Source organism: Carassius carassius, chromosome 33 (assembly GCF_963082965.1).
Source record: "Carassius carassius chromosome 33, fCarCar2.1, whole genome shotgun sequence".
NCBI lineage: Eukaryota > Metazoa > Chordata > Actinopteri > Cypriniformes > Cyprinidae > Carassius > Carassius carassius.
Genome location: NC_081787.1, coordinates 9,353,971 through 9,369,189, shown reverse-complemented (window position 1 = coordinate 9,369,189; position 15,219 = coordinate 9,353,971). Strand labels below are relative to the sequence as shown.

At 35.5% G+C, this 15,219-nt stretch overlaps 1 protein-coding gene across 3 annotated transcripts in view; it reads left to right on the top strand.

Moving 5' to 3' along the window:
* The window catches only part of LOC132113701 (E3 ubiquitin-protein ligase RNF130-like), a 49,369-nt gene that overhangs the window by 12,889 nt on the left and 21,261 nt on the right, over positions 1-15,219 (top strand). For all 3 annotated transcript variants that reach the window (XM_059521631.1, XM_059521630.1, XM_059521629.1), the window contains exons 3-4: positions 6,322-6,513; positions 14,061-14,311. In XM_059521631.1, the coding sequence (XP_059377614.1) occupies positions 6,322-6,513; positions 14,061-14,311 (443 nt within the window). The remainder of the gene's footprint in view (positions 1-6,321; positions 6,514-14,060; positions 14,312-15,219) is intronic.

Below are 15,219 nucleotides of genomic sequence, written 5' to 3'. Positions count from 1 at the left end.
AGTAACAATTACTCTTGTATGGTTGTCTATTTACAATAAACATTATAGTGCTGTCAAAATGAATGATTAATCCAAGTGAATAATCAAAAACTAAAAATGAAAAATAACTCCTAATCCTGATACCTTCTTGATTGATATCTTCCTGTATTCGGTACATACGTCTGCTATGTCCAGTGTGTGTGTGTGTGTGTGTGTGTGTGGGTGGGGGTGGGGGGGGGGCGAGTTACAAAGTTGGTACAACCTGCTTATCACAACATTGTCAATCGCGTCGTCAATCGCAAACGATATTTTATTACAACGTCTCGCTACCGAACTACCTACAGTAGCTTAATTTGTTGAGGACGAAGAGAAAGCACCTATTTGGTAAATGAGCCAGTAGTGAAAAATAAAAACTTTTAAGTAGGGTCCAGTGCCTTTTCGATACTTTTAAAACCGTACTGGTGCCTAAACGGTGCCTAAACGGTGCCTGAACCGATACTTAAAAAAAAAAAAATATGGATAACATTAAAGAACATTACAAATATTTGAAATAAATCCATAGCTTTCACCTTGGATGCTCTCATTTCCAAAGTTGTGCTTCCCTTAATCTAAGGCTAATAAATGTATTTCACAATCTGGGTAATTATTTAATACAAAACCACACATAATGTTTCTACTGTATCTCTGTCACTCACTCTGATATTTAGTTAAGATGAGTTCTGTCTGTCACTGTCTTTAATCAGTCCTGTGAATTACTGTATTCTCATTCTTTGCAAAGTAGCAACAATGTCGTTTTTAAAATACAGTACTGTGCAAAAGTCTTAGGCACATTAGGGTTTTCAGCCAGTTATTTATATCTTTTGCTGTAGTGTGTCAGTAGGAAATAACAGTTTGCCATTAATTTTAATAATAATCTAGTGCGATTTTGAATGCACAAGCAGTGTGACAATGGCAAAATGAATGTTTGGAAATGTAAACTGATATTTTATACTGAAACACTACAGCAAAATATATAAATAACTGGCCGAACATCATTCTTATAAGTGAAAATATTAACGTGCCTAAGACTTTTGCACCGTAGTGTATCTATAAAGTACGTATGATTAAATTAAGTATATTTAAATAAGTATGATTAAAGTATGTGTTCGTTCATATGTTAGTGTTAAGGGCTAGATTTTCGATGGAGGAAACAACTGTTTAGTGGTGAGCGGTGAACGGAGCGAAAACTTTACAGTAGATGGGAAACCGACTCCTCCCTCGTGACCTTTTGTAAACTGTATTTATGACAAAGGACTGCACAGATACAGATATTCCAACAATCTATCGATAGAGTGTGATGTGATCTGTGTCATGTGCAGGTGCGATGGATCGCGTACAAACAAACCAATTGGGTGTCGGATTGGTATATGTTTATACTTCTCATCCAACCACAATCAAATTCACTCCATCCAGATGGCGAGATTTATCTGGATAGGTTTTATTTTTATTTTTTTTTGAATGATGACAAGCCGGAATGAAAACATGCCGAAATGAAATAGCATTAACGAAGCTATTTTTAAAATGTAAGGAGTAGAAAGTACAGATACTAGTAGAAGTAAAAAGTCGGCTGAAAAATAATTACTCAAGTAAAGTATAGATACCCCAAATTTCTACTTAAGTAATGTAACGAAGTATTTGTACTTCGTTACTTGACACCTCTGGCAGCGTTTCTTAATTTATATGTGTTATGAAGTATTTGCAGCGCGTTTCGTTGCATGTGTTGTGAAGGATTAGAAGTGTGTTTCGCTATATGCATGTGTTGTGAAGTATTTGCAGCGCGTTTCATTGTATGCATGTGTTGTGAAGTATTTGCAGCGCGTTTCGTTGTATGCATGTGTTGTGAAGTATTTGCAGTGCGTTTCATTGTATGCATGTGTTGTGAAGTATTTGCAGCGCGTTTCATTGTATGCATGTGTTGTGAGGATTTGCAGCGCGTTTCGTTATATGCATGTGTTGTGAAGTATTTGCAGCGCTTTTCGCTATATGCATGTGTTGTGAAGTATTTGCAGTGCGTTTCGTTGTATGCAAGCGTTGTGAGGATTTGCAGCGCATTTCATTATATGCATGTGTTGTGATGGTTTGCAACACTTGTGTTGTCAAACTAATGAAGATGTTCTCTTACTTGCGGATGTTTTTTCAATTTGCATGTGTTTTCTTAAGTTGCAGCGTGTTGACTAGGGTTGTGCCGATAGACGATAGTATCGTGTATCGACGATCGTCAGAGATATCGACATAAGCAGAATTCTCTGTCGATAATCAAGACGATATTAGGCTCATTTTCCTATTAATGTATTAGATTATAATAATAATAACTATTATTTTTATTTTTATTAGGCTGCTTATTATAATTCGGCTTTTAAACTGCCCAGCTATTTCACTTAATTTCACTGCCCGCATTTCACACACACACCTCGCACGCGCAGGAGGATTAGAGCATGTGGTCGGTGAAGTTGTAACGCTTTGACTCGGATAATTCGTTAAATCCATGAAATGAAAGAGATAGAAAACGTTGAGTTGGTGTCCCACACATTTAATGGCTGGTATACGGCAACACGCTCTTCTCATACATGACAGATTAACTCTTTCTAGGTGTCACAAATAAAGTAAAGACAAAATAATAGTGCATGGTTCTCACGTAGTCCTTTTCTTAAAGACTGATCACTTAACTTATAAAAGTGACTGATGCATCAGTTCAATTCAACTATACTACAAATATATCAACTTACCTGTTTTAAATACTTTATATTTAAATGTTCGTTTATGCCCAATATTAGTGTTAAACTGTTGGACTTTAAATTAAATCTACTATTGATTTTCACCGTTGACTGATTTCGCAGAACATTTAGACTGATAACTTCCCTGTGCAGATGCGGACGTGCGATATGACAGTTGCGTCCGACTATGTATGAACTAGCTGTTTTAAATACAGTATTTTTATATTTAACGTTAGTTAAATCAGTCAGTATGTTTGAAAGTAATTTTTTTTTATTATTGGTGACTCCATAGGCTCTCTCTCGCGCACCTGTGCGGTTTAAAACGCCAAATAGTTATGCTATGACAAGAACAAAGAGTCTCTCTCTTGCTCCACCCATGCTCGATAATATTGTGTATCGTCGATCTCACGGGCTGACGATATGATGATTTGAAAAATGACCATATCGCCCAACACTAGTGTTGACCCTATAATAGGGTCATTTCAACGACCCAAGGAAGCTTGATTTCAAACTATAATTTAAATTTATTTTAGTTAAAAAAAGAGACAAGTAACTATACATTAATACGATCAGAACAAATATATTATGAGATATAGCATAAATAAATACAACAGAATAAATATGCGTATGAATTAATAAGCACTGCTTTAAGTTTTTAGGTAGGTCTAGCAGTCATTTTCTGGTAAAGACATTTTTCAAGATTTTCTATTTGTCGTTTGTTGTTTGATTTAAACAGACAGTAGCAGGTATATACAGTAGGCTGATGTCACTTTAAGACTGAATGCAAGGATCCAGTATAGTGTTAGACATACCATTTGCATTCACTTAAGACATAACCGACTGACATTAAACTGGCATTTAGACAATGTTGTGTGTATTTGAATAGTTTAAGTGTAATAAATGGTGAAAAATAACTCAATCTGGTACTTTTGAGCTGTCATAGAGTTAGCTCTGTGTGCGTGCGCTTTGGGTTTGAGAGCGCAGAAAAGAGCATGTGAGTTCTGCTTTGTTTTCTTGAAAAGGGAAGATGCAATATCTTCCCTTTCACTCTGTCCCCTCACTCTGGACCCCTCACATCCAGCACACTCCCTCTTTGAACTGTTGCCATCTGGTCGACGCTACAGAGCACTGAGCACCAGAACGACCAGACACAGGAACAGTTTCTTCCCTCAGGCAATCCATCTTATGAACAGCTGATACACACTGAACACACTACACTTTATATTTATATACACATACACTTAATTTATCTAACACACATACTTAGTATACACTTAAATTTTGCACATAATATACATATACATACATAACTGCATTTTTGTAATATACCTGCCTACAATTGTCAATTTGTATATTGTCATTCCTTATCTACTTATTTGTATTTTTTGTATTTTTATATTCTTTTATTATGTGTTTTATGTTCTGTTGCTGTCATTCTGTTGTACTGCGGAGCTTCTGTCACGAAAACAAATTCCTCGTATGTGTAAACATACCTGGCAATAAAGCTCATTCTGATTCTGATTCAATAGCATTTGTGCCATTTGTGAAATTACAGTTTTAAAGAAAGTATTTTCTAATTTACTCATTCAGCCTACATTTTAGTGAAAATTTTTTCCCACATTAGCATTATTTTTATAAGCATTTTATATCTAGTTTGAAATTTTTGTAGGCTGCAGCCAAGTTTTGAAACCAAACTGTTGGACACGTCTGAATAAAATTTTAAACCCTGATCTGTGTGATTGTCATTTTTTAAACATTAAATAAACATCAAAATACCAAAACAAAATGTATGTATACAATTAATAAAATATAATCTAACCATGGGAAACAAGTTGCTAATAAATCTCTCTAAGGACACTCACATTCAAAATTTGAATATTTCCATGTCAAAGCTGAAATGCAGGACTGAACCTTCCCGATCATGTGTTCTTGCTTTTTGGAGATGTCATTGAGTTGCTCATTATATAACCTTACGCAATTTGGAGAAAGATCAGCTAGAAGACCAGATTTCACCAGCTTTCCTCACAACCCAAATATGCCCTCTCAGCACTGATAACATTGCAACACCAACCTCGACCTTAAAGGACTTTAATTATTTAAACATTTTTATTTAATGAACACACTTTGATAAACGCAAGCATGAAATCAGTATATTAAATGCCTAAATTAAATTCTATATTTATCTTTTTATTTTATTGTTAAATGTTCTTTTTTGGAAATATAACAGTGAAAATTCATTTCCTCCTGTGAGCATTTTTGATTTTGTCATGAGGCTGTTTTTATGCTTTAATATCGGGTGTGATATATAACAACTGTATCTCGGCTCTAGCTACTCATCGGCTGCAGGTCAGCTGGATGAATCATTACTGCTGATACTAATATTATGGTACTCAGAGGGCCTACAATATTAGCTTGTGGAACAACATTATTTGTTTCTGGAATCGTCTTGTTGCTCCTCCACCCCAGTAAACACACACACACCTAAACACCAACATTATCTCCGTGTTGCTGCTGCAAACTGATGAATATTTGATTCTGCTTCATCTTCTGTGTCTCTGTGAGCGTGCTCAGATATGTGAAAGGGCTTGCATTGTGTGTGTGTGTGTGTGTGTGTGTGTGTGAGATCCTGATGGTAAAGAGATGTATTTCTGTATTCTCCTTTCTTGGATATTTGCGCTTAGTACACAAGTCTTTCTAGAATGCCTTGAGGGAAGGATGGTGGGCTTTGCTGGGGAAGTGGGCTGGATGCTGGAACAAGCAAAAGCCTTTGTATTACCTTTCAAAGAAAATCAATTATCATGACCTGCTCTGCCTCCCTGTGGGGGCTTCACCGATCCTCGAGAGTGGGCCAGGCGGCTTCGACGTATGAGTCAGTGTTTGGAAGTGACAGGATATTAGTTTACACAGCCCAACTCATCAGAACGCCTCCATGATCTCCAGTGTCAATGGAGGAATCACATAAGAAACAGGGATGACGCAGGCATTACATTGCTAACGAGTTTAGTGGTAATATGCTCTCAGTCCACAAATGACATGGTGGTCCGTGTGAGTTTCATCAGAAATGCAAGTCAACAGTGACAGTGAGGCTGCGTTTAAGCATAAACTACTGATAATTCAGTTGATTTAGTTTAAAATGGATTTTTAGTGGATTCTTTGTTGATCTTTTTAGAATAGTTCATTAATTACTACTGTGGTCTCCAGTGTTACTTGATGCATTTGAAAGTGAAATGCCTAATTTAATGTGTTTTTGTTGAATAAAAGTATCAGTTTCTCAAAAAAAAAATCTGACTGACTTCTGAACTGTACTTTATATTGTGGTTTACAGTTTTGTGTGTGTGTTTTTTTTTTTTGCAATGTATAAATGAAATGTAAAATAAAGTGACTTAAATTTATGTATTTGTATATTTCTGTCTATATCTCTATTGCAGTCTAGGCTATATTTCTACATGTATAAAAAGTATGTATTTCTATATTGCTGCAAAAAACATGATGAGAAAATTAGTGTCACTTGTATTGTGTGCTGTACAAAATGTAAATGAAGAGAGGAATTGAGGCTTTCTAACTTACTTTCTTTTTTTTTTCTGTTTAGTGGTGGATTTGCAAGGCTGTCCACACTCCCGGTTTGTAGTCCCTCCAAAAACCACACACTGGGTGGCCATTATGCAGAGAGGGAAGTGCACCTTCAAGGAGAAGATCCTTAACGCAGCTGCTTTTAATGCCTCGGCTGTCATTATCTACAATAACAGCACCAAAGAAGACACAGTCACGATGGCTCATGAAGGTGAGCTCCATAATCAATGTATTCTCATTATGAATAATGCAGCTCTCTCCTTCTAATCTGCGCCGTGTACTTAGTGTCATGCAGACTTTTCCAACTTCTTTAGTCAGTTCCATTAGACAGGACTCGAAGCTTGTTCCTGTTATAGTCATGTTAACACTATATGTATTTAAAATGCAGAAGTTTTGTTCAGAATGCATGTAAATGGATGATTTTATTGGACTGCATAAATCTTTTTGTCTTTGTTAAAAATAAAAGAAGTGGTAGTTGTTATTTCTTGACAGAGCTTGGTGATTTTACAGATTCATCTGACTGGTTAGATTAAGCTCTCTGTAATGCTTGCAGCAGATTTTAATGCAGCGGGGTACATTATCTGGAAAAATCATTGTCCGAGGACTAAATGGGGAGAGTGTCTACCATGTGTGTGTGTGTGTGTGTGTGTGTGTCAGTGCAATAGAAAAACAGCTTTATTCTGCAGGAAAAACGTACACCAATTACCATGGCTTAAAATCATATTAAATGGTTGTTGTTGTTGTTTTAAATCTAAAGAATCAGAAAGTTTTGTGTGAGGGACAGTTAGGGTTAGAGGTAGAGAATACAATTTGTACTGTATAAAAACAAACAATTTGCAACTGTGTGTGTGTGTGCACATGTGTAGCTGTCACACTAGTTTGAGTTTTGAGCAGTGGATGTTTTGGGTGAAAATGTTGCTGTGCTTAGCAAAAACATACTTGTTATTATCATTTTTTTGTTTAAAAAAGCATTTTGGTAAAAGCTACAGCTGACACAGGAATTTCTGTGCCCATTCCATTCCATTAATGTTTACTCAGACCACTCAGATGGTAACCGGACATGATTCACCCCACCACTATACATCAAGCTACATATAATACATTATGGTTTGTTTATTATGAATTATGCAAGTATATATATAATACTTGCGTGTAACATTAATCATGCTATTGAAATGTATTGTAGTCCTGTTAGATAGTCGATCAAATTGTAATATACAGTTTAATTTGATTTTTAGTATTGCAGTATCTAACAGTGATTAGTGGCACTATTTATAATTCTACATCTATTTTTTTTTGTCACTCTGTCTGAGGTATTGTAGACTTTTTTTAGTTCATCTGTGTGCACATGCTAACTGACGTTGGTGATGGTTGCATCGCGACTATCCAAAATGTCTTCCTGCGTGGGTGCTTTTTTAGATGCTTTGAAACTTCTCGAAACTTCTGTGTTCTGTTGCATTTATGTGGTGCTTGTCTAGTTGATTTTGAATGCAAGAACACATCCTGTATGAACGTTTCCTCACTCATTTGGTACTGCCTGCTCACTGTGACTCTGTGAGAGCGGTTTGTCGAGGTGTGTTGCTTTTAGTTGCAGATGGGACTGGAGGGTTGTCAGTGCATGGATTTTGATATTTTTTATGTTACAAGAAAATATATGGATGATTCTCAATTGTATAGAATCAAAACAGCAGCCTTGAGGAGAATGAGCATTTAGGATTTTTGCTGAATAATGTTATATTTTCAAATGTCTGCTGGTTAGAGCTTCTACTGTTTGCCAAGCTTTGAAAGTGTTTTTTTGTGTGTGTAGGTATTTCATAATATGTCTTGGGGTTATAAACCTGCAGTGAGAGTGTGACAAAGACCGTTTGTTTGGTTTTTGAGAACATTCGGACATGGTGAAGGACTGTCCACACACACACTTCGAGCTTGGCGCATATCCAAGAGCTTAGGATGCACAGGGCACATATGATTCAACCTAAAGCTTATCAGAAGTGTATTAGGATGTATAAAGTGGTGGGCTGAGGGAGGATCTGGTAGAAGGGGAAGATAAAGGGTGTAAGATGGTGAGTCATGGCAGATCGATGAGATGTTTAAATATAGCAGGATTGCTTGATTTATTTAGAGGGTCCTTTTCCGCTGCCACCTATGGGAATGAAACCTCTATGTACCAGCTGTTAAATTTTGAGGTACCTCACGATTCAGTTGGATTTGGATTCATAGTGTCATGAGACAACGGTTCTTTTTTTTGCATCTTAATTTTTTTTATCACCAGCACAGGTAGGCAAGTAGTGTTGTCACGGTACCAAAATTTCAGTATTCAGTACCGATACCAATGAAAATCCATGCTTTTCGATACCAATTTCGGTACCAAAGCAAAACACAAAAATACGCTAATTAAAAAAAAAAAAAACTTTTTATCACTAAAAATAAAACCAATGCCATTCTTTATACTTATTTAAAATTGTGTTTAAAGTTTTCTACAAGTAATATACTTATGAAAATCAGTAAAAAAGTTTCACCCAAATTTAATTTGTCTTTTAATTAATGCAATTTAAACATTTTATTTTTTGGTAAATAAAGGGGATTTGCTATTAAAATTAAAACATTGAAGAAATATTGTGTGATTTATTTCTTTAAAAAAATTAAGTTTTATAAAAAAAAAATCAACAGTAGTAGCAGTATCACGTACATTCTACTAAATAATAGTAATATTTTTAGCACAATGCCTTTATGTAAAAATGAACTTTTATTTTGACGGGTTACCTCGAATACCTTTAAATTGACACTGGTTTTACTCAAATGAAACGGTAAAATGCTTGTGAAGTGACTCAGAACAGTTCTAGTGATGTTCTTTATGTATTTATGTCCTCATTGAGACGGCAGATGCTGAAATTACTGCAAGCGTCACGTGCTTCAGTCTATGAAATGTCTCTGCCATTCATTCATTCACACAGAGGCGCGCAGAACATGCAGAACTTTTGCGGCTTAACATTTACAGATACTGGTCCATATGGAGATTTGATTTGATTAATTTATGCTAACTTTGACAAATTCCATGACTGTCCATATTAAAATGTAAGTTTAATTTTTATGACTGGATTTTGATATTCCGTCCGCGTTTTCTGCTTCGTGGAAATCATAGCGCTGTATACTTCAAGAACCAGGTTGACCGGGTACTCCGGTACTTAGAGAAACCTGGTACCTGGTACCCTAATTTTCATTTTTTTAGTATCGACTTGGTACCGAAGTACCGGGTCTTTTGACAACACTAGATGCAAGTCTTGTTGAGTTAATGTGGCTTATTGCCAAGTTCAGTGTTAAGATCTTATACAAGATCTTCAGCTTTTGTATAATGTGAATGGAATGCTGTATCAGAGCTACTAGTATCTAAGAAAGTAAATTTTTCTTTAAATTAAATAAAGTTGATGTAATAAAAAAATACAAATCTTATATTAAATATCTTTTAAACTTAAAAGCTTTAAGAAATTATACCTTGGCAACTAACTAAACTAAAAGTAAAATAAATAAATAAATAAATAATAATTCAAAGGTAATTATTGTTATTATTATTATTATTAATAATAATAATAATAATAATAATAATAATGACAAAAGCACATGATAATAGTACTGCTGTTTGTCCGGATCAGTCTAGAACATTTTTTGAAAAAGAATTGCATTGCATCAGTGTATGGACTGATCCAGGTAGATCATATTTCTTGCACCACATTACTTTTTCTTTTCTAAATACATGTAGGTTTCAGTCAAACATTCAGATCATTACTAGATAAACATATTTTGTTCACCCACAGGAAGTTTGGGGTTGCATTTGTGCATGTGCTTGGGGGTGGAGATGTTTTTTTAAACCCTAATACCACAAGCAAACTGACAAACTATTTTCAAGAGCCACAGACATAATGTAGATTTAGTTATAGAAAGTTTTGCTGTCATTATGTTTATGTCAGGTTCTGTTATGATATTTTTATAGAAGAATAACCAAGGACTGTTTTGACCATACAAACCATAAACTTGTTATGAAGTTTCAATGCGCTATTAGCTAATGTCAAAGATATGTAAGCATCATTATTTATTTATTTCTTTTTTAAAGCTCTGCTCTAAATTTACTGGCACTCTAATTTGCATGTTGTATATTGTAAATATAGTAAGGAGAATTTGATTTTCCATATGAAGCCACGTGCCTTTCTCTGAGCATTGTTTGTACAAAAAGCATCAACACCTTTAAATATCTGTTCAAGAGATTACAGTTTAAAGAGACTGTGACGAGATGAAACCAGTATTTTAAAACCAATTAAATCCAGAGTGCATATAAATTCATAATGTCACATGCTCACATCCCCTTCACTGTCGGTGTTAGTCAGCATGTGCAGGACTTAAGACCACCTTTGAGGGAGTTTCCCTTTTTAAAACAGATCAATATTTGCATGCCTTGACCTTTATGGGAGGAACAATCAATAATTAATTAAATTAATTTCCATTGCTGTTATAAAGTGAGGCCATTTAGACTTCAATCTTTAATCTTTGGCTAATTTATTGAGTTCTCTACTGGGATTATATTAGATAATTATATTATTATTAGTAGTAGTAGCATAGCTCATAATATTTAGTTTAATAATACTGTAAGTACCATCAACAGACTGTGCCTGTGGAAGTGACTTCGGTACCATGATGCATATCATGATATACGTCTTGGTTTTCAAGCAACTTATGGAGAGAAACGGCCTTGGAGTTGGTCAGAGCTTGGTCAGTCACCGATGGAGTAAATTGTCCCTGTCCTGCCCTAGACATCATCTTTACTGCTAACAAACTGCCTTCTAAGCCAGGGCAGCATGCTAAACAGTCACGTCTCATTCACACCTGCGCATAAACATACTGTAAGTGCTATTATATACCAGTACATATAAAAATCTGTACATAATGATATCAGCTGGGAGACTGCATAATTAGGGCCCGAGCACTGCAGTGCGAGGACCCTATTGGAATTGCTCTGTTTATTATTAAACTTTTGTTTTGCAAGACGGAACACATAATAATGTCAGACACACTAGCAGCCACATTCACACTGACATTCTCTGACATTCAGACTTCTTTTTCACTCTTTGCTCCCTCATCACATTCAGGATTTGGCTGTAAGATGCAGCAGTTTTTATGCACAAGGGATGATGTACCCTTGATTACTTCCATACCAAATGCATGCCTGTTCACCCTTTAGCCTTATGCTACAGTCTTAATCCACTGAAATTCTTAATAACCTTGAACATTAAATCATTTTCATTGTATGTTGTTTTAAGCACATATATATATATATATATATACGTACATATTGGGCCCTATCGTACACTTGGCGCAATGCGATGCAAGACGCATCACAAGTGTGTTTGCTAGTTTCAGTCCTGTGCCCGTTCGCATTTTCCCGTCTAGCACCACGCCGTTTAATTAGCAAATGCATTTGCACCCATTTGTGTGCACATGGGCGTGCTGGTCTAAAAAAAAAGAGGTGTGTTCAGGTGCATTGCTGGCGCATTGCTATTTTAAGGAGCTGAAAATAGACTGCGCCATATACCAACTCAAACCTGGTCTAAAGTCAATAGTGCAATATTTGTATTTTTATTTTTAGCGCGTTGGTAGAAAATGCGCCTCTGGGTGGGTCCACAGTGCGCGTTGACTTTGCTTATTACACACAGGGATGCGCATCACACAAACATGCCAAATATTAAAAACAAAAAGATTACAGTGTAAAAGAATATTATTGTGTAGGCTACATAAATATAAAAATGTAATGATGGATAGTCATTGCGTGTATTAGAATTAGGCTACCTATTTGCAATTCAACCTATTACTACTTATAATGATGAATGACATTCTACTTCATCCCACGCCTTCGTCACCTCGGGAAGCTTTGGTGGATTCCTGCTTGTCCCATAGATGATCTGCTCGCGCACTTTAACTTTGCGCATGAGCAGATCGGTTTCTTCGCTTGAGAAGCATTCAGCTTTTCCGCCAACAAATTTTGCCATGTAAATAGTGATCCGCCATGGCGTGAGCGCATCTCACTCTTAAAAGGAATGGCAGATGACACTCCGATTGGTTTATTGAACGTTACGCCCATTACACTTTGCATTTAGATCGCTAAAATAGGGCCCATTATCTCTTTATTGGACATATACTCTATAGAGCTACATCTAATAAGAGTACTAATAAGTAAAAAGAAGGTTGCTTAATATATAATACTAATATGTTTTTATACAATGTAAAAATTAAATTGGTTTTGTTCCAACTGTTTATTAAAAAAAAAAAAAAAAAAAAAAAATATATATATATATATATATATATATATATATATATATATATATATATATAAAATGCTTATTTCATTCAATATTTACTCAGAATTCAGACATTTGAGACCACTAGTAAAATGCCTTTTTAATGACTTTTTGCATTGTATTGAAACATTTTGTGAGGTTTTGCATAACCTGGGTCCCTTATGATTCTTTCACCGTCCTGCCATGCTATCTGGTGCTACAAAGCTGTAAAAGTAGATTTGTGCCTTGTAGACCCTAGTAGCATGTAGACCATTTTCATTGGAAAAAGCCAGTTAATGTTGTATTATGGCATCTCAGTGGGTAAATCAGAGAACCTTACATCAAAGATGTGTTGCAGCAGCATGTCAGTCCAAAAACTTGCTGACTAAAATGCCATAAAACACAAAGTTGTAATTAAAAATGTCAGGGCATGTCTAGATATGGAAGCAGCTGTTACAGCAGAAGCAGCCTGCATCTCTTTTCTAAATGGTTTGTAATTTGAGTTTGTGTTAAGGATTAATCATATTTTTGCTTTGGTCAAAATAAAAATTGTTTGAGTCTCATTTGCTTAAATGTATTCTGACCAGCATAACAGTCATGTGATGGTATTTGTCATTGCATTTGGTTTCCTTTAGGGCAGTTAAAGTGCAAAATACGGTGAGATTAGATCACTGACTAAGACAGGTCTGCAGTAGGTTTCCATCTGTACTGTTCTAACCTTATTATTGGAAAGCCTTAGGGCCAGTTTTATATCAGTGTCTGTGGTACGGCCTAAGCTCCAGATCCATGTCATCACGCGCACGTGTGTGTGGTGGGGGGATGGGCGGAGTGTTTGATTATCTTCCTTTTTGTGTTGGCATGATTACTGTGGCATTTGAGTGACTGTGAATGTTTAATAGGTGAGATCAGGAGTATTAAACTGAATCAGACAACATCAGCGTGTCTGTGTGAGATTTTATATACTTTATGCTTACATACTTAATACTTAACCATTTCAGAAAACTCTTTCCACTTTGCATAGGCATTAATCCCACTCTTTTTGACCAATTCAATATGACTATAAAAATTATTTGTATTTAGATTTTTTATACAATAAAAAATGAAACAAAATAACTATATTGTAATAATTTGCAAAAAAACTGTAAAATACATACTTTAAGTAATACAAAAAATTAAATTTACTGTAAAATTCAGAATTTCTTAATTTTCAAACAGTTTACGGTCAAGATTTTTTGACGGGTTGCCATCACATGAAAATACCCCCCCCCTCCCCCCAAATTAATTTGATATATAAATGGTGCTGCAAAATAATAATATACATGTTATTAATTATTTTATTATTAATAATGTTTGTTTATCATTTTGTTTGTTATTTTTATTATTTGTTTGTTTTTTCCTTCACACAATTTTCTCAATATAACTTCTTTCTCCAAAGGCACTGGAGACATAGTGGCAGTAATGATCACTGAGTCCTTTGGAAAGGAGATTCTAAGTTTCCTGGAGAAGAACCAGACTGTGTTGGTTTCAGTGATGGTGGGGTCACGAGGACCGCCCAAGAACATCAACCGCGGCTCCTTGGTGTTCGTCTCCATCTCCTTTATCGTACTGATGATTATCTCCTCTGCTTGGCTGATCTTCTACTTCATCCAGAAGATCAGAGACACCAGTGCACGGGACCGCAGTCAGGTCTTACACAACATACAGTACAGTACACTGAAATACCAGCCTAGCACTTCTGCTTAAGTATTCTTCCGCAGCTCTTTTGAACAGAACACACAGATACACACTCATCCTCAAGCTTGCATCCTAGCGAAAAATCTGGCAAGGTTTTTACAGAACTCTATGACATTTAACAGGCTCATCTGACCTTTGAGAACTTCCTGTATGTTCAAAGATAGTAGTAAATGGCCCATCCTTCCCAGCTCATGAAATCTTAATGCAGGAATGTGTGTGTTTGTGTGTGTTTGGTGACACTCTGCCTCTTCACCGTCTAGTTCCACACACACAGCCTCCTCATTACTCCACTGTAGTATTGATGTCTCTCAGCTCTTTCGCTTTTCCCAGACCTCTGAATCTATTACTGGCATAAACAAGCTTTAATCAAGCTGTATTAACAGCTGCTGGTATAAATGTGAAATATGTCAAATCAGAATCTCTTATTTAGTAGTTAGATTTAAAGTAGTAGACACAATTTTTACTATGGAGGATTGAAATATAAACACTGAGTGCATTTAAATGCAAGGCCTTAAACAGATTATGCCTAATAACCTGACCATGTGTAAGGTTACTTAAACCATTTTTTATACGGGACAAGTCATAAACAGTTTCAGCATAACCTAATTTGCACGTCGCTTTTTTTCCCCCCATTAACCCAATTTTGCTATGAATATTGTAGCCAGTTTGATTATTGCTTATTCAGTCTTGTGAATACATCTGTAAATATTATGATGTCAAAACTATTTCAACATTTTATGTAAACATTGTTTGTCTTGTTTATTATAATTATTATTATTATTATTTATTTATTTATTCAAAAGCGACAGTGAAGACATTCATACAATGTTGTTACAAAACATTTCTATTTTCAAAAAAAT